The sequence below is a fragment of the Oncorhynchus gorbuscha genome, linkage group LG23, assembly GCF_021184085.1.
Source record: "Oncorhynchus gorbuscha isolate QuinsamMale2020 ecotype Even-year linkage group LG23, OgorEven_v1.0, whole genome shotgun sequence".
Classification (NCBI taxonomy): Eukaryota; Metazoa; Chordata; class Actinopteri; order Salmoniformes; family Salmonidae; genus Oncorhynchus; species Oncorhynchus gorbuscha.
This window is the reverse complement of record NC_060195.1, coordinates 30,777,099-30,803,132: the sequence shown is the minus strand read 5'-3', so window position 1 is coordinate 30,803,132 and position 26,034 is coordinate 30,777,099. Positions and strand designations below refer to the sequence as shown.

Here is a 26,034-nt window from a genome sequence, read left to right as displayed (position 1 = left end):
GGGAATTTTCATGGTTTTGTCGAATAATTTTTCAGTACATCGATCTGTCGAACTGTAAGGTGGTTATTTAACGTTTTTAATCTAAGGATGGGAAACAAAGGGATCTCGGTGACAGGCCTGGTCTACAGCGTTGCTTTCTTTCTTCTACCGCTGCACTCCGCCTATGGAGACGTGAGCTATTCTTTTCCGGAGGAGATGAAACGCGGATCTGTGATTGGAAATATAGCCAAGGACCTCGGGCTGGAGGCGAGCAGACTATCCGCTCGTAAGGCCCGTATTGATAGCGAAGGGAACCGCAAACGGTATTGTGACATTAATCTGAGTAACGGAGATTTAAATGCTGCCGAAAGGATTGACAGAGATGGGCTTTGTGGCAAGAAGGCTTCGTGCGTTTTAAACCAGGAACTTATATTGGAGAATCCTTTGGAGCTGCACCGAATTACTCTTCATGTTCAAGATATTAATGACAATTCGCCACAATTTAATGATGACATGATAGATATAGAGATAAGGGAATCCGCGGAGAAAGGTTCTCGTTTTTTATTAGGAGAGGCTCATGACGCGGACACAGGGAAGAACTCAGTTCAAATATACACTCTAGAAAAGAATGACAAATTTGTGTTGTCCGTTGAGAGTAACAATGTTGAGCTTGTTCTAGATGAAAAGCTTGACCGTGAAGTAAAGCAGGATATTAAATTATTGCTTACAGCGATGGACGGAGGCTCTCCGCAGAGATCAGGTACTGTAGTCATACACGTCACTGTACTGGATGCTAATGATAACGCCCCAGTGTTTAGCCAGGCCGTCTATAAAGCCAGTCTGCCTGAAAACTCTGCTTTAGATACTGTAGCTGTTACAGTGAGTGCTACAGATGCAGATGAGGGAGTTAATGGAGAGGTGACATATGATTTCGATCACATTTCAGATGATGATAAAAAAGTATTTTCTATAGACCGTAAAGGAGGAATAATTAAAGTTATCGGTTCTGTTGACTTTGAAGAGGTTCCGTCCTTTGAGCTGCGCGTGAAAGCGAAGGACGGTTTAGGTTTAGCATCATATGCCAAAGTGATAATAGAAATTACTGATGTTAATGACAACGCTCCTGTGATATATCTCAAATCTCTGAATAGCCCCATACCTGAGAACGCGTCACCTGGTACAGAGGTGGGCATCATTAACGTGCAGGATAGAGACTCTGAGAATAACCGACAGGTCCGCTGCTCCATTCAGCAAAACGTTCCCTTTAAGCTGGTGCCATCCATCAAAAACTACTATTCCCTGGTGACCACGGGCGAACTGGACCGAGAACTAGTGTCTGATTACAACATTACAATCACTGCCACCGACGAGGGCTCTCCACCTCTGTCCTCCTCTAAAAGTGTTCAGTTATCTGTAGCTGACGTCAACGACAATCCACCTGTGTTTGAGGAACAGTCCTATAAAGCCCACGTGACTGAAAATAACAAACCTGGCTCTTCCTTATGCTCCGTTACTGCTCGGGACCCAGACTGGAGACAGAACGGGACAGTGATTTATTCTCTCTTACCTGGTGAGGTGAACAGTGTTCCGGTGTCCTCGTTTTTATCCGTTAATGGAGAAACGGGGGTGATCCACGCTGTGAGGTCGTTTGATTACGAACAGTTCAGGAGTTTTAAATTCCACGTGGTGGCCAGAGACAACGGTTCTCCTCCGCTCAGCAGCAACGTCACAGTTAGTGTGTTCATAACGGATGTGAATGACAACTCTCCTCAGATACTGTACCCCGCCCCGGAGGGGATGTCCTTCATGACCGAGCTGGTCCCCAAAGTTGCACACGGGGGCTCTCTGGTTTCCAAGGTGATTGCGGTGGACGGGGACTCTGGCCAGAACGCCTGGCTGTCCTATCATATAGTCAAATCCACTGATCCGGGACTTTTCACTATTGCTCTCCACAGCGGAGAGATCAGGACACAGCGGGACATTTCTGAATCTGACAGCATGAAACAGAACCTCATTGTGTCAGTGATAGATAACGGACAGCCCTCTCTCTCTGCCACCTGTACAATGTATTTAGTGATTTCTGATAACTTGGCTGAAGTGCCAGAACTGAAAGATGTATCTTATGATGAGAACAATTCCAAACTCACCTCTTATCTGATAATCGCGCTGGTGTCCGTTTCCACCTTTTTCCTCACCTTCATCATTGTCATCCTGTCCGTGAGGTTTTGCCGCAGGAGAAAGCCCAGACTGTTGTTTGACGGAGCGGTCGCCATCCCCAGCGCGTATCTCCCTCCCAACTACGCAGAGGTGGATGGCGCAGGAACTCTCCGCAGTACTTACAATTATGACGCATACCTGACGACGGGTTCGCGAACAAGTGACTTCAAGTTCCTCACATCGTACAACGAAAACACACTGCCCGCGGACCAGACTCTGAGAAAAACTCCAACCGACTTTTCTGAAGATCTTGACGAGTCGGAAGGGTCCCCAGAGGTAGGCTTTTAATGCAAATAATAACATAATGGAATAGTTTTTTTAAGGCTTATATGATAGGTTGTGGCTATGTTGTTTAAAAATTGCAGCTAATCTGCGTTGTATAATAGTTTAGTTGTTGTTGGAGAAACCACTTTTCGTCGTTAACCCAGCTTGTCTATTAAGGAAATTATTTATACTTCAGTTTCATTCAATTTGAAATGTTTTAGATCATTATTTCAGTCCCGTCGCAATTTAATTGCAAAATCCCGTGGTGCGATTATATGTGGTTTGCTAGAGTTGTTACATCGTATATGCTCTTTTTGTAATTTGTAGAATCGGTGGATTTTTCAGATAATAGACTTCAGTCGCTTCTCGGTTTTCTGATTAGGGTTGTACTGACAATTAATTGCTAATGTGTGTTTTGCACTGGAGGTGTGAAAACCTGTTTGGAAAGAGGCTCGAAAATAGAACTACTGTATTTTGAGAGATAATAATTTATTAGCCATTTTACAGGATGAAATCTCCTGAGATGCACCTTCTCGGTTTAAAGAATGTCCAAATAAAAAAACAACCCCCCAAAAAACAATACTTATACTATGGCAACTACGGTCTAATAATGCTAACAATTAAATACAAATAATAATAATAAAAGGTCAATTCTGAGCATTAAAAAGTTGTTATACACCTACTAATGGACCTCCAACACATACAAATAAATGATGCAACTAAAAACACTAAGTTGGCTGCCTATAATATATACATCATTACAAATATCGTCAGATGTTGACGTTTCTCCTAGTTAAAAACACAAACAGTTTGTTCTTAACATTGGAACAAGGGCTATCTTAACTTCACTGTGTGATTTGAATGCCCTGATTTCTATAAGTAAATGATTCCAGCCAGTTGGGCATTTGTATTTATTAGTAACAGAGTGATGGGAGAAGCGTCGTGAGAGCGTCTGAAGAGCAACGAGAGTCCTCGATCTGTCACTGTCCATGGTGCTGAAATGTCTAAAATCCTATTTAAACCAGTTGGCTTTAATATTGATCGCTGTTTGACCTTCATATTCTTATTCCTTCCCCTGCTCTGTTTTTTTCTATAGCAGTTATGAGTTTGCTCTGGCTGAGGACCAGCAACGGATATATTGCTTTGTTGTCTCTCTTGCAGATGTGTTGTATTTTATATTCATAGTATACCTGATCTTAAATTATTTTTAAAAAGTGGGGGTGATTTTAATAATTTATGTTTGTATGGTTTAATATCCTATCGTTTTCTGTGTTTCTCTTTCGTTTTACAATAGTTAATTGACCAAATAAACTTACTTAAGCGTATTTATAACCATCTGCCAGCAAAACATTAAGAAATCTGTAAGTAAATAATGTAATTTCTGTTGAGTACGCAAAGTGTCGCTGTTCACCAGGTGTGTTTGGATAGATCCAGTTCTCCACCCACTGGTGTTGTTACAAGACTCGGGTGTCATTCTGCAGAAAATATTGGACCCGGTCAGATTGCTTGAACATTTTGAGGATATTATTTTCATCAAGCTGAATATTTGTGTGGAATACTATTTGTTCACATTGTATTATCAAGGCCATATTGTGTTTTGACGTTTTTAATCCCAGGATGGGGCACAAAGGAATCTCGGTGACAGGCCTCGTCTGCGGTTTTGCTTTCTTTCTTCTACCGCTGCACTCCGCCTATGGAGACGTGAGCTATTCTTTTCCGGAGGAGATGAAACGCGGATCTGTTATTGGCAACATAGCCAATGATCTCGGGCTGGAGGCGAGCAGACTGTCCGCTCGTAAGGCCCGTATTGATACCGATGGGAACCACGAACGGTATTGTGACATTAATCTAATTACGGGAGATTTGACTATATCTGAAAGGATTGACAGAGATGGGCTTTGTGGCAAGAAGGCTTCGTGCGTATTAAAACAGGAACTTGTGCTTGAAGATCCGTTGGAGCTTCACCGTATTAGTCTTCATGTCCAAGATATAAATGATAATTCCCCACAGTTTAAAAAGGATATTATCAAAATGGAAATTAGTGAATCAGCAGACAAAGGCGTTCGTTTTTCTCTAGATGAGGCCCATGACGCTGACATAGGACAGAATACGGTTCAGAGTTATACACTACAAAGAAATGAACATTTTATTTTGAATGTCAAAACCAAAAGTGGTGGACGCAAATACAGCGAGTTAGTGTTAGACAAAGAGCTAGACCGCGAGGGGCACCATGAAATCAAGTTATTACTTACAGCGATGGACGGAGGCTCTCCGCAGAGATCAGGTACTGTAGTCATACACGTCACTGTACTGGATGCTAACGATAACGCCCCAGTGTTTAGCCAGGCCGTCTATAAAACCAGTCTGCCTGAAAACTCTCCTTTAGATACTGTAGTGGTTACAGTGAGTGCAACGGATGCAGATGAGGGATTGAATGGTGAAGTTACTTATGAATTTGATGACGTTTCAGATGAAAATAGCAATGTATTTTCTCTTGATCATGAGACTGGAAAAATTACAGTTGTTGGTCCAATAGATTATGAAAAGGAGTCTTCATATGAAATGCAGATCAGCGCAAAGGACGGATTAGGGTTAGCATCCTACTCTACATTGATAATAGAAATCACTGATGTTAATGACAACGCCCCTGTGATATATCTACAATCTCTGACTAACCCCATACCTGAGAACGTGTCTCCTGGTACAGAGGTGGGCATCATTAACGTGCAGGATAGAGACTCTGAGAATAACCGACAGGTCCGCTGCTCCATTCAGCAAAACTTTCCCTTTAAGCTGGTGCCATCCATCAAAAACTACTATTCTCTGGTGACCACGGGCGAACTGGACCGAGAACTAGTGTCTGATTACAACATTACAATCACTGCCACCGACGAGGGCTCTCCACCTCTGTCCTCCTCTAAAAGTGTTCAGTTATCTGTAGCTGACGTCAACGACAACCCACCTGTGTTTGAGGAACAGTCCTATAAAGCCCACGTGACTGAAAATAACAAACCCGGTTCCTCCGTGTGTTCCGTTACTGCACAGGACCCAGACTGGAGACAGAACGGAACAGTGATTTATGCTCTCTTACCTGGTGAGGTGAACGGTGTCCCGGTGTCCTCGTTTTTATCCGTTAATGGAGACACAGGGGTGATCCACGCTGTGAGGTCGTTTGATTATGAGCAGTTTAGGAGTTTTAAAGTCCACGTGGTGGCCAGAGACAACGGTTCTCCTCCGCTCAGCAGCAACGTCACTGTCAGTGTGTTCATAACGGATGTGAATGACAACTCTCCTCAGATACTATACCCCGCCCCGGAAGGGAACTCCTTCATGACCGAGCTGGTCCCCAAAGCTGCGCACGGGGGCTCTCTGGTTTCCAAGGTGATAGCGGTGGACGCGGACTCCGGCCAGAACGCATGGCTGTCCTATCATATAGTCAAATCCACTGATACGGGACTTTTCACTATTGGTCTCCACAGTGGAGAGATCAGGACACAGCGGGACATTTCTGAATCTGACAGCATGAAACAGAACCTCATTGTGTCAGTGAAAGATAACGGACAGCCCTCTCTCTCTGCCATCTGTACAATTTATTTAGTGATTTCTGATAACTTGGCTGAAGTGCCAGAACTGAAAGATGTCTCTTATGATGAGAGCAATTCCAAACTCACCTCTTATCTGATCATCGCGCTGGTGTCCGTCTCCACCTTTTTCCTCACCTTCATCATTGTCATCCTGGCCGTGAGGTTTTGCCGCAGGAGAAAGCCCAGACTGTTGTTTGATGGAGCGGTCGCCATCCCCAGCGCCTATCTCCCTCCCAATTACGCAGAGGTGGATGGCGCAGGAACTCTCCGCAGCACTTACAATTATGACGCATACCTGACGACGGGTTCGCGAACAAGTGACTTCAAGTTCCTCACATCTTACAGTGACAACACGCTGCCTGCAGACCAGACTCTGAGGAAAACTCCAAATGACTTTACTGAAGATCTTGATGACACCGAAGGGTCACCAGAGGTAGGACTTTATTGTAAACAAAAATATACGATTGGTTTTATGTTTTATTAAATTGAGGCTATACTTTTCCATACATGTCCAGGTGTCATGCTTCGCAAAACAATTAAAGCGTCAATTAGAGCTAAATCCTTTGTCCTATAGAAAATGACACTTTTCACAGCAATACATTCATTTTCCAATGTTTGTCTACATTGTCAGTCTGTATTTGCAACGGAAAGAGACAGATGGTTGTTAAATGTGTTTTACAGAATAGCTTACATTCTATAGATTTCACTCCATTATGGGTAAAATGCTGAAAAATGCTTTTTATTCATTGTAATTGGAAGTCTCCTGTGGAAATGATTGTATTATACTCCATTTTCTTTTTACAGTAATAGTTTATGCCTACTGTAGATTACAATTTTCAGTTTCAGGCACCAACCTCATGCGGTGGGTAAGACACATGAGGTTTAGAGTATTAATTCCTTACTCTTAATAGATTTGCCCCTGATCATAGATCTAAGATTGTACCCAATCCCAATGTTAACTCCATCTCCCTCTCTCTCTCTCTCTCTCCCAACACCTACCCCCCACAAACCAGCACATAATATACTGTAGGTTTTGAATTAGTGTTGTATTTATGCTTTTCTTTGGTTACATAAGTTGTTGTTTTTACACTATTATACAATAAAACTAACAGCAATTTACTGTATTACCTGTTTACAGTATATAGCCATAAATATGATGCCCTCTGGGTGATATTAGGCGTAACTGGTAAATGGTAAATGATCCCTCAATTCCAATAAAACGTTGGTTTAACAGTACATTACTGTAAATAAGTTAACATTGTACTATATTTCCACCCCACAGAATATATGAATATATTACCCTACCATATTATTTGCTTGCCAAAAACCTTTTGTCCTCTAGTGGGTATGGCTGTGTCTTGCTCATTAACATATTTTGAGGCACATATTCAATATGTGTAGGGGACAGATTGGAGTGGCAGCAAGCATCTAACCTTTGATGGTTGAGTATTTGTTTTGTTCTTGGTCTGTTTTTCCCTGTAGTCACTGAACATTTGGAATTCTTTGTTAAGTGCAAGTGATTTTAAACACCAATTACTCATATATACGTATTTGTTTGGTATGCTGTAATATGAAAACGCATTACCTAGCAGCCAACCTGCTTCCACCAATCCCATGGAATTACACTAAAATACTGTAAAATACAAACCCGCCTCCCCTCAATGAATTAATTAATCCCAGTATTAAAATATTTACTGTAAAACATTTACAATAACAGTATTCGCCTGGCAACTCTGCTGATAATATCCTTCTGTACATTTACAGGGAAAGGTTAGACAGTGTATAGGCAGGTTGATAGGCTCCAGGTTTGATGTCATTTGTAAAGTCTCCTGTTAAATTATTGTTTTGACCCACTCAGTTGAAGTGAGAAATATTGAGGTGTTGATATATAATCTGAGTTGTGATGGTGTTAGTTTATTTATTTAACTAGGCAAGTCAGTTAAGAACAAATTCTTATTCGCTATGACGGCCAACCCCGGCCAAACCCTAACCTCGACGACGCTGGGCCAATTGTGCGCCGCCCTATGTGACTCCCAATCACGGCCAGTTGTGATGCAGCCTGGAAACAAACCAGGGTCCGTAGTGACACCTTTATCACTGAGATGCAGTGCCTTAGACCGCAGTGCCTTAGACCACTCAGGAGTGAGTTTGCTCCTACAGTGATTACAGTCACCTCCAAAATGATTGACAGCCTTGATAAAGATGATCAACGAAGACTACATGAAATAAATAATACAAATATAGAGCTATTGTGTGCAAAATTATATTCATTTATACTCCTATAAATGCTCAGAGAAAGAGATTGTGTGTAACAAGTAAAAAATAAAATCTCAAAAAGGTTGGTGTTAATATTTTTTGCCAGCGCCATGATTCTCGTGAATAAATCAAACTAAATTTAAATCTGCATTAACATTCTACTTTAAAAAAAAGTTGATCTCATCTTCATATCTTCATTATAGTATTTGTTTACACGGCAGTATCTAGGGCTTTATGATGTTCGACCCTTTTAATCCCAAGATGGGGCACAATTCTCTGAGGTCCCCAGAAGTAGGCTTAAACTGTGTTAGTAGCCTTATAACTCTAGAGGCTGTCTAGCAGGTGTTTCACATTTAACAGATTTGACAATAGCTAAAGTGTTTTTGTGATACATGGTGAAAGCACTATTTCCACAGGACTAGTATATTTAGAATTTCATCTGTCCCGTGATCATATTTTCCAATGCATTTTAGCTTCACATATGATTAATGTGTTTTATGTCATGCTTTGAAATCAAACATACTAATTTCAAGGCAGTATTCGCAAATTATTTTATTTTGTTTGATTTGTGATTGACTAAATTTGGTTTGGGAATGGTTTGGGAACAACTAGTTTAACAGCAGGGCTAGCCTATTACTTTCCTTCCTTTAGCGTGTTTTATTCTAGTTTAACAGCAGAGCTAGCCTATTACTTTCCTTCCTTTAGCGTGTTTTATTCTAGTTTGACAGCAGGGCTAGCCTATTACTTTCCTTTAGCGTGTTTTATTCTAGTTTGACAGCAGGGCTAGCCTATTACTTTCCTTTAGCGTGTTTTATTCTAGTTTGACAGCAGAGTTAGCCTATTACTTTCCTTCCTTTAGCGTGTTTTATTCTAGTTTGACAGCAGGGCTAGCCTATTACTTTCCTTCCTTTAGCGTGTTTTATTCTAGTTTAACAGCAGGGCTAGCCTATTACTTTCCTTTAGCGTGTTTTATTCTAGTTTGACAGCAGATCTAGCCTATTACTTTCCTTTAGCGTGTTTTATTCTAGTTTAACAGCAGAGCTAGCCTATTACTTTCCTTCCTTTAGCGTGTTTTATTCTAGTTTAACAGCAGGGCTAGCCTATTACTTTCCTTTAGCGTGTTTTATTCTAGTTTGACAGCAGGCCTAGCCTATTACTTTCCTTCCTTTAGCGTGTTTTATTCTAGTTTGACAGCAGGGCTAGCCTATTACTTTCCTTTAGCGTGTTTCATTCTAGTTTGACAGCAGGCCTAGCCTATTACTTTCCTTCCTTTAGCGTGTTTTATTCTAGTTTGACAGCAGGGCTAGCCTATTACTTTCCTTTAGCGTGTTTTATTCTAGTTTGACAGCAGGGCTAGCCTATTACTTTCCTTTAGCGTGTTTTATTCTAGTTTGACAGCAGGGCTAGCCTATTACTTTCCTTTATCGTGTTTTATTCTAGTTTGACAGCAGGCCTAGCCTATTACTTTCCTTCCTTTAGCGTGTTTTATTCTAGTTTGACAGCAGGGCTAGCCTATTACTTTCCTTTAGCGTGTTTTATTCTAGTTTGACAGCAGATCTAGCCTATTACTTTCCTTTAGCGTGTTTTATTCTAGTTTGACAGCAGGGCTAGCCTATTACTTTCCTTTAGCGTGTTTCATTCTAGTTTGACAGCAGGGCTAGCCTATTACTTTCCTTTAGCGTGTTTTATTCTAGTTTAACAGCAGGGCTAGCCTATTACTTTCCTTCCTTTAGCGTGTTTTATTCTAGTTTGACAGCAGGGCTAGCCTATTACTTTCCTTTAGCGTGTTTTATTCTAGTTTGACAGCAGGGCTAGCCTATTACTTTCCTTTAGCGTGTTTTATTCTAGTTTAACAGCAGGGCTAGCCTATTACTTTCCTTCTTTTATCATGTTTTATTCTAGTTTAATAGCAGGGCTAGCCTATTACTTTCCTTATTTTAGCGTGTTTTATTCTAGTTTAACAGCAGGGCTAGCCTATTACTTTCCTTCTTTTAGCATGTTTTATTCTAGTTTAACAGCAGGGCTAGCCTATTACTTTCCTTATTTTAGCGTGTTTTATTCTAGTTTAACAGCAGAGCTAGCCTATTATTTTTCTTTCCTCGCCAGCTCTACTTACTTTTCGCATTTTACTGATGAATGCTAGTTGCCTTAAAAAATGACACTGCAACTATTTTAATGTGCGTTTTACCTCAATTTTGACAGAAGTTAGGCCTATGGCTATCTTTTTGTAATGTTGTTATTTCACCTACCTGACATTTCCCTAACTCATTATTCTTCTCAGTTTGGGATTGGGTTGGTAGGATTAGGGTAAAATAACAAAGAAGTGGAAAAATATATATGGCAGATTGGAAATGATGTGGAGATTTACAATGATAGAAACCACACTATCTGCAATGTTAAATTACAAAAAAATACCCCCAAAATAATACAAAAAAAATCCAATGACTATGAATAGTTTTTGTGAGAACAGTGGTTATTTTTTCTTCTTCTGTGCCTTTTTTTCTTCCTTTTTTTCTTTCTTCCCATATGCTGGGGACACACATCGTGTCTTCAATGTTAGATGACGCAAATACAGTTAACGTACTGCTTTTATTGAAATGTAGGCCTATTTAGACCAATGCCAGTGTGTATGGGTAAATATGGGGAATTTCTGAAGGGTCCTCATAGTGTCGCTGTTCACCAGCGGAGGTAGAATAGACACAGCTCTCCACCCATTGCTGTTGTCATTAACAAAGCTCTGGTTTCGTTTCACTACATAAAATAATAGAGGTAAACGGTCAGACTGCGCACATATTTTGTTTTGATAATTTAATGAATGTTGATCTTTTTGTGGAATACTTTCTCCTTACATCGATCTGTTTAACTATATATATGGATGTCGTTGGAAGTCTAAGGATGCTGAACAAAGGATTCTCAATGTCAGGCCTGGTCTTCTGCTTTTCTTTCTTTCTTCTACCGCTGCACTCCGCCTATGGAGACGTGAGCTATTCTTTTCCGGAGGAGATGAAACGAGGATCTGTTATTGGAAATATAGCCAATGATCTCGGGCTGGAGGCGAGCAGACTGTCCGCTCGTAAGGCCCGAATTGATACTGAAGGAAATCGAAAACGGTATTGTGACATTAATCTGAGTACCGGGGAGTTGATTGTTGCGGAGAGGATTGACAGAGAGGGGCTTTGTGGCAAAAAGGCTTCGTGCGTTTTAAAACAGGAACTTGTGTTGGAGAATCCTTTGGAGCTGCACCGTATCAGTCTTCATGTTCAAGATATAAATGACAACTCCCCGCAATTTAAAGATGAATTGATAAAACTAGAGATAAGAGAATCAGCTTTTAAAGGAGCCCGTTTCTTATTAGAAGAGGCCCACGATGCAGATGTAGCACAGAATGCAGTCCAAAGCTATACGTTACAAAGTAATGGTCATTTCATTTTGAGTGTTGATACAAATGTCATTGAACTAGTCCTGGACAAAGAGCTTGATCGTGAGCAGGAACGGGATTTAAAGTATTGCTATCTGCATCTGACGGAGGCACACCGCAAAGATCCGGTACCGTAGTCATTCACGTCACTGTACTGGATGCTAACGACAACGCCCCAGTGTTTAACCAGGCCGTTTATAAAGCCAGTCTGCCTGAAAACTCTCCGTTAGATACTGTAGTGGTTACAGTGAGTGCTACAGATGCAGATGACGGAGTGAATGGGGAAGTTACCTATGACTTCGGCCATATTTCAGAGGAGGATAAGAACATGTTTTTCATCAATTCGAAAATGGGTGAGATCAGAGTTATTGGATCTATTGACTATGAAGAGGTGTCTTCATTTGAATTGCGTATTCAAGCTAAGGATGGTTTAGGGTTAGCATCATATTCTAAAGTCATAATTGACATCACAGATATTAATGACAACGCTCCTGTGATTTATCTACAATCTCTAACTAACCCCATACCTGAGAACGCGTCACCTGGTACAGAGGTGGGCATCATTAACGTGCAGGATAGAGACTCTGAGAATAACCGACAGGTCCGCTGCTCCATTCAGCAAAACCTTCCCTTTAAGCTGGTGCCATCCATCAAAAACTACTATTCTCTGGTGACCACGGGCGAACTGGACCGTGAACTGGTGTCTGATTACAACATTACAATCACTGCCACCGACGAGGGCTCTCCACCTCTGTCCTCCTCTAAAAGTGTTCAGTTATCTGTAGCTGACGTCAACGACAACCCACCTGTGTTTGAGGAACAGTCATATAAGGCCCACGTGACTGAAAATAACAATCCTGGTTCCTCCGTGTGTTCCGTTACTGCACGGGACCCAGACTGGAGACAGAACGGAACAGTGGTTTATTCTCTTTTACTCGGTGAAGTGAACGGTGTCCCTGTGTCCTCGTTTTTATCCGTTAACGGAGACACGGGGGTGATCCACGCTGTGAGGTCGTTTGATTATGAGCAGTTCAGGAGTTTTAAAGTCCATGTGATGGCCAGAGACAACGGTTCTCCTCCGCTCAGCAGCAACGTCACCGTCAGTGTGTTCATAACGGATGTGAATGACAACTCTCCTCAGATACTATATCCCGCCCCGGAGGGGAAATCCTTCATGACCGAGCTGGTCCCCAAAGCTGCGCACGGAGGCTCTCTGGTTTCCAAGGTGATAGCTGTGGACGCGGACTCTGGCCAGAACGCCTGGCTGTCCTATCATATAGTCAAATCCACTGATATGGGACTTTTCACTATTGGTCTCCACAGTGGAGAGATCAGGACACAGCGGGACATTTCTGAATCTGAGAGCATGAAACAGAACCTCATTGTGTCAGTGAAAGATAACGGACAGCCCTCTCTCTCTGCCACCTGTACCATGTATTTAGTGATTTCTGATAACATGGCTGAAGTGCCAGAACTGAAAGATGTCTCTTATGATGAGAACAATTCCAAACTCACCTCTTATCTGATCATCGCGCTGGTGTCCGTTCCACCTTTTTCTTCACCTTCATCATTGTCATCCTGGCGGTGAGGTTTTGCCGCAGGAGAAAGCCCAGACTGTTGTTTGACGGAGCGGTCGCCATCCCCAGCGCGTATCTCCCTCCCAACTACGCAGAGGTGGATGGCGCAGGAACTCTTCGCAGCACTTACAATTATGACGCATACCTGACGACAGGTTCACGCACAAGTGACTTCAAGTTCGTCACATCTTACAATGACAACACACTACCCACGGACCAGACTCTGAGAAAAACTCCCATCGACTTTGCTGAGGCTCTTGATGACTCTGATGTGTCCCCAGAGGTAGGCCTGCAAATATATATCATCTAGATTTGCTTTAAGATCTTCATGATGGCATAGAGGCTATACTTCTTTTAGATTTCATCTAAATCTTTTTTTTACAGTCACTTCCCCCCCTGTAGAATTCACTAGTCCCAAGGACTTACTCAATTCTCTAGCTGGGCTATTTAGTCAGTTTACACATGTTTCAGGTTTCAGGAAATATGTCATTTTGTTAGATGATTATTTCCATCCCCTCGCTATTTAACTGATAGCCTCAGTCTTCAGATGCTAATGTCCTTTTTTGATGGGGTGTGTTTGTGATTGTTGTATGAGGTGGAGTTTTCACATAGCCTACATGCTTCATAGTTTTGAGGTTAAAAGAAAATGAGTTAATACGGTCTGTGGAGAGTTTATTGCAGTGTAGCTCTCCATGGTGCTGAAATTCGGAAAATCTCTATCGGCTAACGCTCATTCATCATTACCTCTTTCCAGTAACTTGCCCAGTGATTTTTTTAGGGCGACATTAAAAAAAGTTTGCATAGAAAATATACGCGGCAACTGCTTGCTAGGGTGCGTTTCTATTGAACTATCGTGTGTCGATAAAAACAGCTGGACGTAATGACGTCACACCTAAAACAACAACACTTTTTCTAAAGAACCTACAGCGTGGAATAAAGAGCTAGTTTCCATTACACATTTAGAGAAATTGCTCATTAATAAATGATCGAGAGTCTGTATGCGCTTCCACCTAACTGTTTCATTTCTCTGGTAGCCTGCGAAAGCCAGCGTAGATAGAATGCAATCATTGATAAACATTTGCCATATTATAATAATTGTCATGTGACAGCATAGCCAAAGTCCATGCTATGGTGAAAATTGCAATCCTGTAGATCTGAAATAATTGAATGGTGAAAATTACCAGCCAACCAGAAACGCAAGGCGAAGCAATTCGGACATTCTTCAAAGTCAGGACAATTCTTGACCTGCAAAGAAACGTACTTTTTTATAGTCTTCATTTTTATTTTGCAAGCAGTAAGCATTTAGAATTAAATGTGGGGTGGAGCTTATAGTTACGTAATGACATCACGTGCCCCACGAACCTTCAAAAGTATTTATCAATCATTTTGATGTTTCTTTCCATCATCATTTGTCAAAATCAAGAAAGTTTGAAAAAAATGAAAAATCCACCCGTTAAATGGATAAAAGTGTGTCGATTTTTCAACCTGGCCTCAAATAATTTCTTATTATTCTGTACGTAAATCCTAGACTTTTCATTTAGTATGTATAATATGTTTAGTATTGTTAAATAAGACAGATGGTTACTAAAGCCAAAAACGAAAGTAGAGTGGTTGGTCGTGGTGGATTGGTGGGCGTATAACTCAAACGTCCAGCAACTCATGTGTGCGCGTATAACGCAAACTTCCAGCAACCCAAAGGTTGCGAGTTTCAATCTCATCATGGACTTATTTTGCATGATAACTAATTAGCAACTTTTCAACTACTTACTGCTTATAAGCTACTTTGCAACTACTTAGCATGTTAGCTAACCCTTCCCTTCACCTAACCCTACCCTTAATACATACAATTTGAAACGTAACATATCATGCTAAATGGAGTGTCTTGGATTTACGTAAAAAATCATTTAAAATGCTCTGAGACCAGGTTTTATCTTTAGAAAATGTATCCTATGGCTGCAGTTTCCATTACATGTGTCGCAATTAATTGATTTGTGACATTGCTTTTGTCGAATAAACCTGGGTCGATGGAAGCCCGCCTACAGTTTGACTGTCTTGTCACGCTCTTATCCAGAGCTACTAGGGCTTTGCTCGGGGCTAATTGACACATTTTCACCAAGTAGCTCCGGATTCGAACCAGATATGTAGGCCTAAACTATTTTGTTATATCTCCTTCAACGGAGTATGTAGACGGTTTTCATACAATTATTTATCTGTTGTGATTTAATATAATGCCCGCTCCTATCTGTCTAGTTGGTTATGCTGATTTCAAGACACTGGAGGTAAAAGTTATTCCCCATAGTTATAAAGCAGCTTACTTGTAAGCATACTTAACTTTTTATGAAATATTTAGAAAAATCGTTGCTTTGTGTAATTTCTAAAGATATTCTCAAAGTGTCGCTGTTCACCAGCTATGCTTGGATAAACCCAGTTCCCCAACAACTGGTGTTGTCATAACGCTCGGGTGCTCCGGTGCCACTGAGTTGGAGAAAAGATTGGAGACGTGCACATTGTGTTCTGACTAGTTTCATCAAGCGAAAGATTTTATTGTGGAATACTGTTTGTTTCCATTTCAAAATCTAACCAAGTTGTTCGACGTTTTAATCCCAGGATGGGACACAAAGGATTCTCGGTGACAGGCCTGGTCTGCGGCATTTCTTTCTTTCTTCTACCGCTGCACTCCACCTATGGAGACGTGAGCTATTCTTTTCCGGAGGAGATGAAACGCGGTTCAGTTATTGGAAATATAGCCAAGGATCTCGGGCTGCAGGCGAGTAGACTTTCTATTCGTAAGGCCCGTACTGACACCGAAGGGAACGACAATCGGTACTGTGACGTTAATTTGAGTACCGGAGATTTGATTGTTGCCGAGAGGATTGACAGAGAGGGGCTTTGTGGGGAAAAGTCTTCATGCGTTTTAAAACAGGAACTTGTATTAGAGAATCCTTTGGAGCTTCATCGTATCAACCTCCACATCCAGGATATTAACGATAACGGACCACTTTTTAACGAGGATATGATAGATATGGAAATAGGAGAATCGGCAGCTAAAGGCACTCGTTTCCTATTAGAGGAAGCTCATGATGCGGACATAGGACAGAACTCTGTCCAAAAATACACACTAGAACGAAATGAGAATTTTGTATTGGCTGTAGATAGTAATACTGTCCAGCTTGTTCTAGATAAAGAGCTTGATCGTGAACAAAGATATGATTTGAAGCTGTTGCTTACAGCTGTAGACGGAGGCTCTCCGCAGAGATCAGGTACTGTAGTCATACACGTCACTGTACTAGATGCTAACGATAACGCCCCAGTGTTTAGCCAGGCCGTCTATAAAGCCAGCCTGCCTGAAAACTCTCATTTAAATACTGCAGTAATTACAGTGAAGGCTACCGATGCAGACGAGGGAGTGAATGGGGAGGTCACGTATGACTTTGGCCGTGTTTCAGAAGAAGTAAAGAAAATATTTTCTATCGACCGTAAAACAGGAGAAATTGGTGTAATAGGCACAATTGATTTTGAAGCGGTTTCGTCATTTGAATTGCGTATCAAAGCGAAAGATGGTTTAGGTTTAGCATCATATGCCAAAGTTATAATAGAAATCACTGATGTTAATGACAACTCTCCTGTGATTTATCTACAATCTCTGACTAACCCCATACCCGAGAACGCGTCACCTGGTACAGAGGTGGGCATCATTAACGTGCAGGATAGAGACTCTGAGAATAACCGACAGGTCCGCTGCTCCATTCAGCAAAACCTTCCCTTTAAGCTGGTGCCATCCATCAAAAACTACTATTCTCTGGTGACCACGGGCGAACTGGACCGTGAACTAGTGTCTGATTACAACATTACAATCACTGCCACCGACGAGGGCTCTCCACCTCTGTCCTCCTCTAAAAGTGTTCAGTTATCTGTAGCTGACGTCAACGACAACCCACCTGTGTTTGAGGAACAGTCCTATAAAGCCCACGTGACTGAAAATAACAAACCCGGTTCCTCCGTGTGTTCTGTTACTGCACGGGACCCAGACTGGAGACAGAACGGAACAGTGATTTATTCTCTCTTACCGGGTGAGGTGAACGGTGTTCCGGTGTCCTCGTTTTTATCCGTTAACGGAGACACGGGGGTGATCCACGCTGTGAGGTCGTTTGATTATGAGCAGTTCAGGAGTTTTAAAGTCCACGTGGTGGCCAGAGACAACGGTTCTCCTCCACTCAGCAGTAACGTCACGGTCAGTGTGTTCATAACGGATGTGAATGACAACTCTCCTCAGATACTATACCCCGCCCCGGAGGGGAACTCCTTCATGACCGAGCTGGTCCCCAAAGCTGCGCATGGGGGCTCTCTGGTTTCCAAGGTGATAGCCGTGGACGCGGACTCCGGCCAGAACGCCTTGCTTTCTTATCATATCGTCAAATCCACTGATTTGGGACTTTTCACTATTGGTCTCCACAGCGGAGAGATCAGGACACAGCGGGACATTTCTGAATCTGACAGCATGAAACAGAACCTCATTGTGTCAGTGAAAGATAACGGACAGCCCTCTCTCTCTGCCACCTGTACAATTTATTTAGTGATTTCTGATAACTTGGCTGAAGTGCCAGAACTGAAAGATGTCTCGTATGGTGAGAACAATTCCAAACTCACATCTTATCTGATCATCGCGCTGGTGTCCGTCTCCACCTTTTTCCTCACCTTCATTATTGTCATCCTGGCCGTGAGGTTTTGCCACAGGAGAAAGCCTAGACTGTTGTTTGACGGAGCGGTCGCCATCCCCAGCGCGTATCTCCCTCCCAACTACGCAGAGGTGGATGGCGCAGGAACTGTCCGCAGTACTTACAATTATGACGCATACCTGACGACGGGTTCACGAACAAGTGATTTCAAGTTCCTCACATCTTACAGTGACAACACGCTGCCTGCAGACCAGACTCTGAGAACAACTCCAAATGACTTTACTGAAGATCTTGACGATTCTGAAGGGTCCCCAGAGGTATGGCTTTACTGTTAATAGAAATAACCTAGATTTGGATACATTATGGAATAGGGACTAGATATCTTTTTATACAGCTAAAACAAATATTATATTTTCCCTGGAGAAATGCCCTTTTCCCACGGGTCCACGGGAGTAGGTCTCCAGTTCGGATGTAAGGTTTTGGATGATTATTTGAATCCCCTGACAGTTTTGTGAGAAGTCCAGAGATGATATAATGATAGGGTTTTATTTGTGATGGGCTATTTACTGTTTGTGATTGATTGATGTGAATGGTCACATTCTCGCTGGCTGCACAGTTTTGAGATTACAGACAGTGGTTCGATGTCATGAATTTATCACTGTAGGAATGAAAGCCTATTTGGCATTGGTTTTTAATTTACAAGAGAAATACTGTCTACGGAGAGCTATTTGGTTATCAGAGAAGCGGCGTGAGAGTATTTGAAGTGCGTCGGGAATCGTCGCGAGATCACTATCCATGGTGCTGAAGTGTCTAAATTCCAATTTTGAAGGCAGTAGGCAGAGGTATTCATCACTTTTAGACTGTCATCACTTGCATTGATTACCATACTTTCTGTTTTTTGTGTATTGCATTGATGAGTGTGCTGACTCATAGATCAACACTAAAATCGGACATTTGCAATGTAGGCCGATATTCTCACGCAAATTGGTTCCCTTTGTAATGTATTAACTCATGTAGTATGAGGATGGTTTTCATGTGATCATTTATGGTGTGTGGGGTTTACGTGAGCTACTGTCGTTTCCTGCGTTTTCCAATAGGGAGAAAATGATTTCAAATAGTAGTCAATCAATCATCCTACTTCTATAACTCCATATGACGAATTCTCCTAAAATATGGATTTAGAATTATGTGTGAACATGTGTCATTTCTGTTGAGTACTCACAGTGTCGCTGTTCACCAGCTGTGTTTGGATAGATCCAGTTCTCCACCCACTGCTGTTGTTACAAGACTCGGGTGTTCGGGTGCCATTAAGCTGCGGAAAAGACTGGACGCGGTCAGATAGCGTGCACATTTTGAGGATATTATTTTGATTACACTGAATCTTTTCGTGGAATACTATTTGTTTACAGTGTACTATCTTGGCTATATGGTGTATCTGCGCTTTTAATCTCAGGATGGGTCACAAAGGAATCTCGGTGACAGGTCTGGTCTGCAGCGTTGCTTTCTTTCTTCTACCGCTGCACTCCGCCTATGGAGACGTGAGCTATTCTTTTCCGGAGGAGATGAAACGCGGATCTGTTATTGGAAATATAGCAAATGATCTCGGGCTGGAGGCGAGCAGACTGTCCGCTCGTAATGCCCGAGTTGATACCGAAGGGAACCGAAAACGTTATTGTGACATTAATCTGAGTACCGGGGATTTTATTGTTGCCGAAAGGGTTGACAGAGAGGAGCTATGTGGAGAAAAGATGTCCTGTATTCTTAGGTTTGAGTTGGTCTTAGAGAGTCCTCTGGAGTTGCATCGTATATCACTTCAAATCCAAGATATCAACGACAATACACCTATCTTTCCGAAGGATACAATCAAACTGGAAATAGCGGAATCCGCATTCAAAGGCGCTCGCTTTCGTGTGAACGCAGCTCACGACGCGGATATAGGACAGAATGCTGTTCAAAGCTACACTCTGCAGAGAAATGATAATTTTGCTTTAAGTGTTCAAACGACTGCTGCTGGTAGTAAATATGGAGAGTTGGTTTTAGATAAAGAGTTAGATCGTGAACAACAACAAGAGTTGAAATTATTGCTTACAGCTGTAGATGGGGGCACTCCGCAAAGATCAGGTACTGTAGTCATACACGTCACTGTACTGGATGCTAACGATAACGCCCCAGTGTTTAACCAGGCCGTGTATAAAGCCAGTCTGCCTGAAAACTCTCCTTTAGGTACACTAGTTCTTACTGTCAGCAGTACTGATGCAGATGAAGGAATGAATGGAGAAGTGACATATGAATTTAGTCGAATGTCTGATAAGACAAGGAAAGTGTTTACATTGAATCACGTAACAGGAGAAATGACAGTAGCAGGAGCGTTAGATTACGAAGATGAATCCAAATATGAAATGTTCATAGAAGGAAAAGATGGTTATGGACTTTCCTCAGACACTAAAGTCATAATAGACATCACTGATGTTAATGACAACGCTCCTGTGATTTATCTACAATCTCTGACTAACCCCATACTTGAGAACGCGTCACCTGGTACAGAGGTGGGCATCATTAACGTGCAGGATAGAGACTCTGAGAATAACCGACAGGTCCGCTGCTCCATTCAGCAAAACCTTCCCTTTAAGCTGGTGCCATCCATCAAAAACTACTATTCTCTGGTGACCACGGGCGAACTGGACCGGGAACTAGTGTCTAATTACAACATTACAATCACTGCCACCGACGAGGGCTCTCCACCTCTGTCCTCCTCTAAAAGTGTTCAGTTATCTGTAGCTGACGTCAACGACAACCCACCTGTGTTTGAGGAACAGTCCTATAAAGCCCACGTGACTGAAAATAACAAACCCGGTTCCTCCGTGTGTTCTGTTACTGCACGGGACCCAGACTGGAGACAGAACGGTACAGTGATTTATTCTCTCTTACCTGGTGAGGTGAACGGTGTCCCGGTGTCCTTGTTTTTATCCGTTAATGGAGAAACGGGGGTGATCCACACTGTGAGGTCATTTGATTATGAGCAGTTCAGGAGTTTTAAAGTCCACGTGGTGGCTAGAGACAACGGTTCTCCTCCACTCAGCAGTAACGTCACGGTCAGTGTGTTCATAACGGATGTCAATGACAACTCTCCTCAGATACTGTACCCCGCCCCGGAGGGGAACTCCTTCATGACGGAGCTGGTCCCCAAAGCTGCGCACGGGGGCTCTCTGGTTTCCAAGGTGATAGCTGTGGACGCAGACTCTGGCCAGAACGCCTGGCTGTCCTATCATATAGTCAAATCCACTGATCCGGGACTTTTCACTATTGGTCTCCACAGCGGAGAGATCAGGACACAACGGGACATTTCTGAATCTCACAGCATGAAACAGAACCTCATTGTGTCAGTGAAAGATAACGGACAGCCCTCTCTCTCTGCCACCTGTACCATGTATTTAGTGATTTCTGATAACTTGGCTGAAGTGCCAGAACTGAAAGATGTATCTTATGATGAGAACAATTCCAAACTCACATCTTATCTGATCATCGGGCTGGTGTCCGTCTCCACATTTTTCCTCACCTTCATTATTGTCATCCTGGCCGTGAGGTTTTGCCACAGGAGAAAGCCCAGACTGTTGTTTGACGGAGCGGTCGCCATCCCCAGCGCGTATCTCCCTCCCAACTACGCAGAGGGGGACGGAGTGGGAACTCTCCGCAGCACTTACAATTATGATCCATTCATGACGACTGGTTCGCGCACAAGTGACTTCAAGTTCGTCACATCTTACAGTGACAACACACTGCCCGTGGACCAGACGCTGAGAAAAACTCTAACAGACTTTGCCGAAGAACTTGATGGCTCTGATGGTTTCCCAGAGGTAGGCCCGTTACTGTAAATAAAATAATCTACTTTTGGTTTGATATGTTGTGGAATATGGTATATTTTCATCCAATTACAGCTAAGAGGGTTTTCTTTTTAAAATAACCTGGAGAAAATCATTCTCCCCATGGATACACAGGAATGTGTAATGCAGCTTGACTATTTAGGCAACTTGTTAGTTGTCAAGTTGTGATGTACTTTGCAACTCATTGTATGATTTTCTTCAATCCCCCCTAAATTAAGGTGAGAAATACACAGATGTTAACATTATGTGGTGTGGTTTGTGATGTGGGATATGTAGCCTACTGTTTGTGATTGGATTTTTCACATATACTCTGCACAGTTTTGAATTTAAGGGAATGGGTTGATATTTGGCTCTGTTGGAGTGAGGGGATATTTAGCTTGTTTTGGGAATGAGGTAAAAACAATCTTAATATGGAGAGCTATTTACAGTCAGTGATGAGAGAATGCATATTCCCAGTGGCGCAGTGGTCTAAGGCACTGCATCTCAGTGCTAGTGGTGTCGCTACAGACCCTGGTTCGATTCCAGGCTGAATCACAACTGGCTGTCATTGGGAGTCCCATAGGGCAGCGCACAATTGGCCCAGCGTCTCTCAGGTTAGGGGTAGGGCGTCATTGAAAATAAGAATTTGTTCCTAACTGACATGCCTAGTTAAGTAAAAATTCATTTTTTTAAAAGTGATGTAAAGTGTCTGACTGGCAGCGCCTCGCCTTGTTGCTGTCCATGCAGCTGAAAATGCACACAATTCGCTTCCCCGCCAGTAGGGTTTACTAATAATGGTTGTTGACTGTCGTAACTTTCATTCCTTGCCGTCCTCTGTTTTTGTTTATAGCACTGATGAGTTGTTGTGGCTGAATGACCAGCACCATCAATTGCATACATTTGATATTTGAATTGTAGCCTACTGCACCCCCTCTCGCATGCGTTCTATTGTATACTGTCTTTAATCCACCTGATCTTAACTCATATCAACACAGGATGATTGGCAATAATGAATGTTTTTGTGATTTTTATCATGTCGTTTTTTGGTCTTCTTTTTGGTTAGTTAGTTTATTAGTTTATAAATCAATTCAGCCTAGGTTATTTATAGGCCTAGAACGACTTTTCGTGGAACATTTAAAAGAATGTTGGGTAATATGTATAATATCTGAAGTATACTCACTCTGTCGCTGTTCAACAGCTACGTTTTTATAGATACCGTTCTCCACCTACTGGTGTTGGTATAAGGATCGGGTGTTCGTGTACCATTTAGCTGCGGAAAGAGTGGACACGGACATATACAGCATCTTCCGGCGCCGACTGAGATGGCCGCCTCGCTTCGCGTTCCTAGGAAACTATGCAGTTTTTTGTTTTTTTACGTGTTATTTCTTACATTAGTACCACAGGTCATCTTAGGTTTCATTACATACAGTCGAGAAGAACTACTGAATATAAGATCAGCGTCAACTCACCATCAGTACGACCAAGAATATGTTTTCCGCGACGCGGATCCTGTGTTCTGCCTTACAAACAGGACAACGGAATGGATCGCATGCAGCGACCCAGGGAAACGACTCCGAAAAAGAGGGAAACGCGGCGGTGTTCTGGTCAGACTCCGAAAAAGGGCACATCGCGCACCACTTCCCAGTATTCTTCTTGCCAATGTCCAGTCTCTCGACAACAAGGTTGATGAAATCCGAGCAAGGGTGGCATTCCAGAGGGACATCAGAGACTGCAACGTTCTTTGCTTTACGGAGACATGGCTTACTGGGAAAACGCTATCCAGGGCGGTGCAGCCAACGGGTTTCTCCACGCATCGCGCCGACAGAAACAAACATCTCTCTGGTAAGAAGAGTGGCGGGGGCGTATGCCTCATGACTAACGGGACATGGTGTGATGAAGGAAACATACAGGAACTCAAATCCTTCTGTTCACCTGATTTAGAATTCCTCACAATCAAATGTAGACCGCATTATCTTCCAAGAGAATTCTCTTCGATTATAATCACAGCCGTATATATCCCCCCCAAGCAGACACATCGATGGCTCTGAACGAACTTTATTTAACTCTTTGCAAACTGGAAAACATTTATCCGGAGGCTGCATTCATTGTAGCTGGGGATTTTAACAAAGCCAATCTGAAAACAAGACTCCCTAAATTTTATCAGCATATCGATTGCGCAACCAGGGGTGGTAAAACCTTGGATCATTGTTACTCTAACTTCCGCGACGCATATAAGGCCCTGCCCCGCCCCCCTTTCGGGAAAGCTGACCACGACTCCATTTTGCTGATCCCTGCCTACAGGCAGAAATTAAAACAAGAGGCTCCCACGCTGAGGTCTGTCCAACGCTGGTCAGACCAAGCTGACTCCACACTCCAAGACAGCTTCCATCACGTGGACTGGGACATGTTTCGTATTGCGTCAGATGGGAATATTGACGAATACGCTGATTCGGTGTGCGAGTTCATTAGAACGTGCGTCGAAGATGTCGTTCCCATAGCAACGATAAAAACATTCCCTAACCAGAAACCGTGGATTGATGGCAGCATTCGCGTGAAACTGAAAGCGCGAACCACTGCTTTTAATCAGGGCAAGGTGTCTGGCAACATGACTGAATACAAACAGTGCAGCTATTCCCTCCGTAAGGCTATCAAACAAGCTAAGCGTCAGTACAGAGACAAAGTGGAATCTCAATTCAATGGCTCAGACACAAGAGGCATGTGGCAGGGTCTACAGTCAATCACGGACTACAAGATGAAATCCAGCCCAGTCACGGACCAGGATGTCTTGCTCCCAGGCAGACTAAATAACTTTTTTGCCCGCTTTGAGGACAATACAGTGCCACTGACACGGCCTGCAACGGAAACATGCGGTCTCTCCTTCACTGCAGCCGAGGTGAGTAAGACATTTAAACGTGTTAACCCTCGCAAGGCTGCAGGCCCAGACGGCATCCCCAGCCGCGCCCTCAGAGCATGCGCAGACCAGCTGGCCGGTGTGTTTACGGACATATTCAATCAATCCCTATACCAGTCTGCTGTTCCCACATGCTTCAAGAGGGCCACCATTGTTCCTGTTCCCAAGAAAGCTAAGGTAACTGAGCTAAACGACTACCGCCCCGTAGCACTCACTTCCGTCATCATGAAGTGCTTTGAGAGACTAGTCAAGGACCATATCACCTCCACCCTACCTGACACCCTAGACCCACTCCAATTTGCTTACCGCCCAAATAGGTCCACAGACGATGCAATCTCAACCACACTGCACACTGCCCTAACCCACCTGGACAAGAGGAATACCTATGTGAGAATGCTGTTCATCGACTACAGCTCGGCATTCAACACCATAGTACCCTCCAAGCTCGTCATCAAGCTCGAGACCCTGGGTCTCGACCCCGCCCTGTGCAACTGGGTACTGGACTTCCTGACGGGCCGCCCCCAGGTGGTGAGGGTAGGCAACAACATCTCCTCCCCGCTGATCCTCAACACGGGGGCCCCACAAGGGTGCGTTCTGAGCCCTCTCCTGTACTCCCTGTTCACCCACGACTGCGTGGCCACGCACGCCTCCAACTCAATCATCAAGTTTGCGGATGACACAACAGTGGTAGGCTTGATTACCAACAACGACGAGACGGCCTACAGGGAGGAGGTGAGGGCCCTCGGAGTGTGGTGTCAGGAAAATAACCTCACACTCAACGTCAACAAAACTAAGGAGATGATTGTGGACTTCAGGAAACAGCAGAGGGAACACCCCTATCCACATCGATGGAACAGTAGTGGAGAGGGTAGCTAGTTTTAAGTTCCTCGGCATACACATCACAGACAAACTGAATTGGTCCACTCACACTGACAGCGTCGTGAAGAAGGCACAGCAGTGCCTATTCAACCTCAGGAGGCTGAAGAAATTCGGCTTGTCACCAAAAGCACTCACAAACTTCTACAGATGCACAATCGAGAGCATCCTGGCGGGCTGTATCACCGCCTGGTACGGCAACTGCTCCGCCCTCAACCGTAAGGCTCTCCAGAGGGTAGTGAGGACTGCACAACGCATCACCGGGGCAAACTACCTGCCCTCCAGGACACCTACACCACCCGTTGTTACAGGAAGGCCATAAAGATCATCAAGGACATCAACCACCGAACCACTGCCTGTTCACCCCGCTATCATCCAGAAGGCGAGGTCAGTACAGGTGCATCAAAGCTGGGACC

The 26,034-nt window shown here is 43.2% G+C and overlaps 3 protein-coding genes across 5 annotated transcripts in view; all 3 read left to right on the top strand.

The window, feature by feature from the left end:
- LOC124011172 (protocadherin gamma-C5-like) overlaps positions 1 to 26,034 on the top strand; it is a 217,742-nt gene continuing 191,708 nt past the window's right edge. The window contains exon 1 of one of the 3 annotated variants that reach the window (XM_046324274.1): positions 1 to 2,472. In XM_046324274.1, the coding sequence (XP_046180230.1) occupies positions 88 to 2,472 (2,385 nt within the window). In that variant the 5' untranslated portion in view covers positions 1 to 87. Of the gene's footprint in view, positions 2,473 to 4,039; positions 6,478 to 19,353; positions 21,826 to 26,034 lie in introns of those variants that run through there. The other 2 variants (XM_046324271.1, XM_046324270.1) reach the window with 2 other exon arrangements.
- Positions 11,792 to 13,448, top strand: LOC124011176 (protocadherin gamma-A12-like). The gene has a single exon (XM_046324280.1). It carries the CDS (start codon positions 12,047 to 12,049, stop codon positions 13,304 to 13,306), a length of 1,260 nt encoding a protein of 419 aa, XP_046180236.1. The 5' UTR covers positions 11,792 to 12,046; the 3' UTR covers positions 13,307 to 13,448.
- Positions 15,788 to 18,306, top strand: LOC124011549 (protocadherin gamma-A11-like). Its single transcript, XM_046325007.1, has one exon. The coding sequence runs from the start codon at positions 15,904 to 15,906 to the stop codon at positions 18,304 to 18,306; it is 2,403 nt and encodes an 800-aa protein (XP_046180963.1). The 5' UTR covers positions 15,788 to 15,903.

Excerpts from the sequence above, each read along its gene's own strand:
- LOC124011176 (XM_046324280.1), top strand. The coding sequence starts at position 12,047 with ATGTTTTTCATCAATTCGAAAATGGGTGAGATCAGAGTTATTGGATCT.
- LOC124011549 (XM_046325007.1), top strand. The coding sequence starts at position 15,904 with ATGGGACACAAAGGATTCTCGGTGACAGGCCTGGTCTGCGGCATTTCT.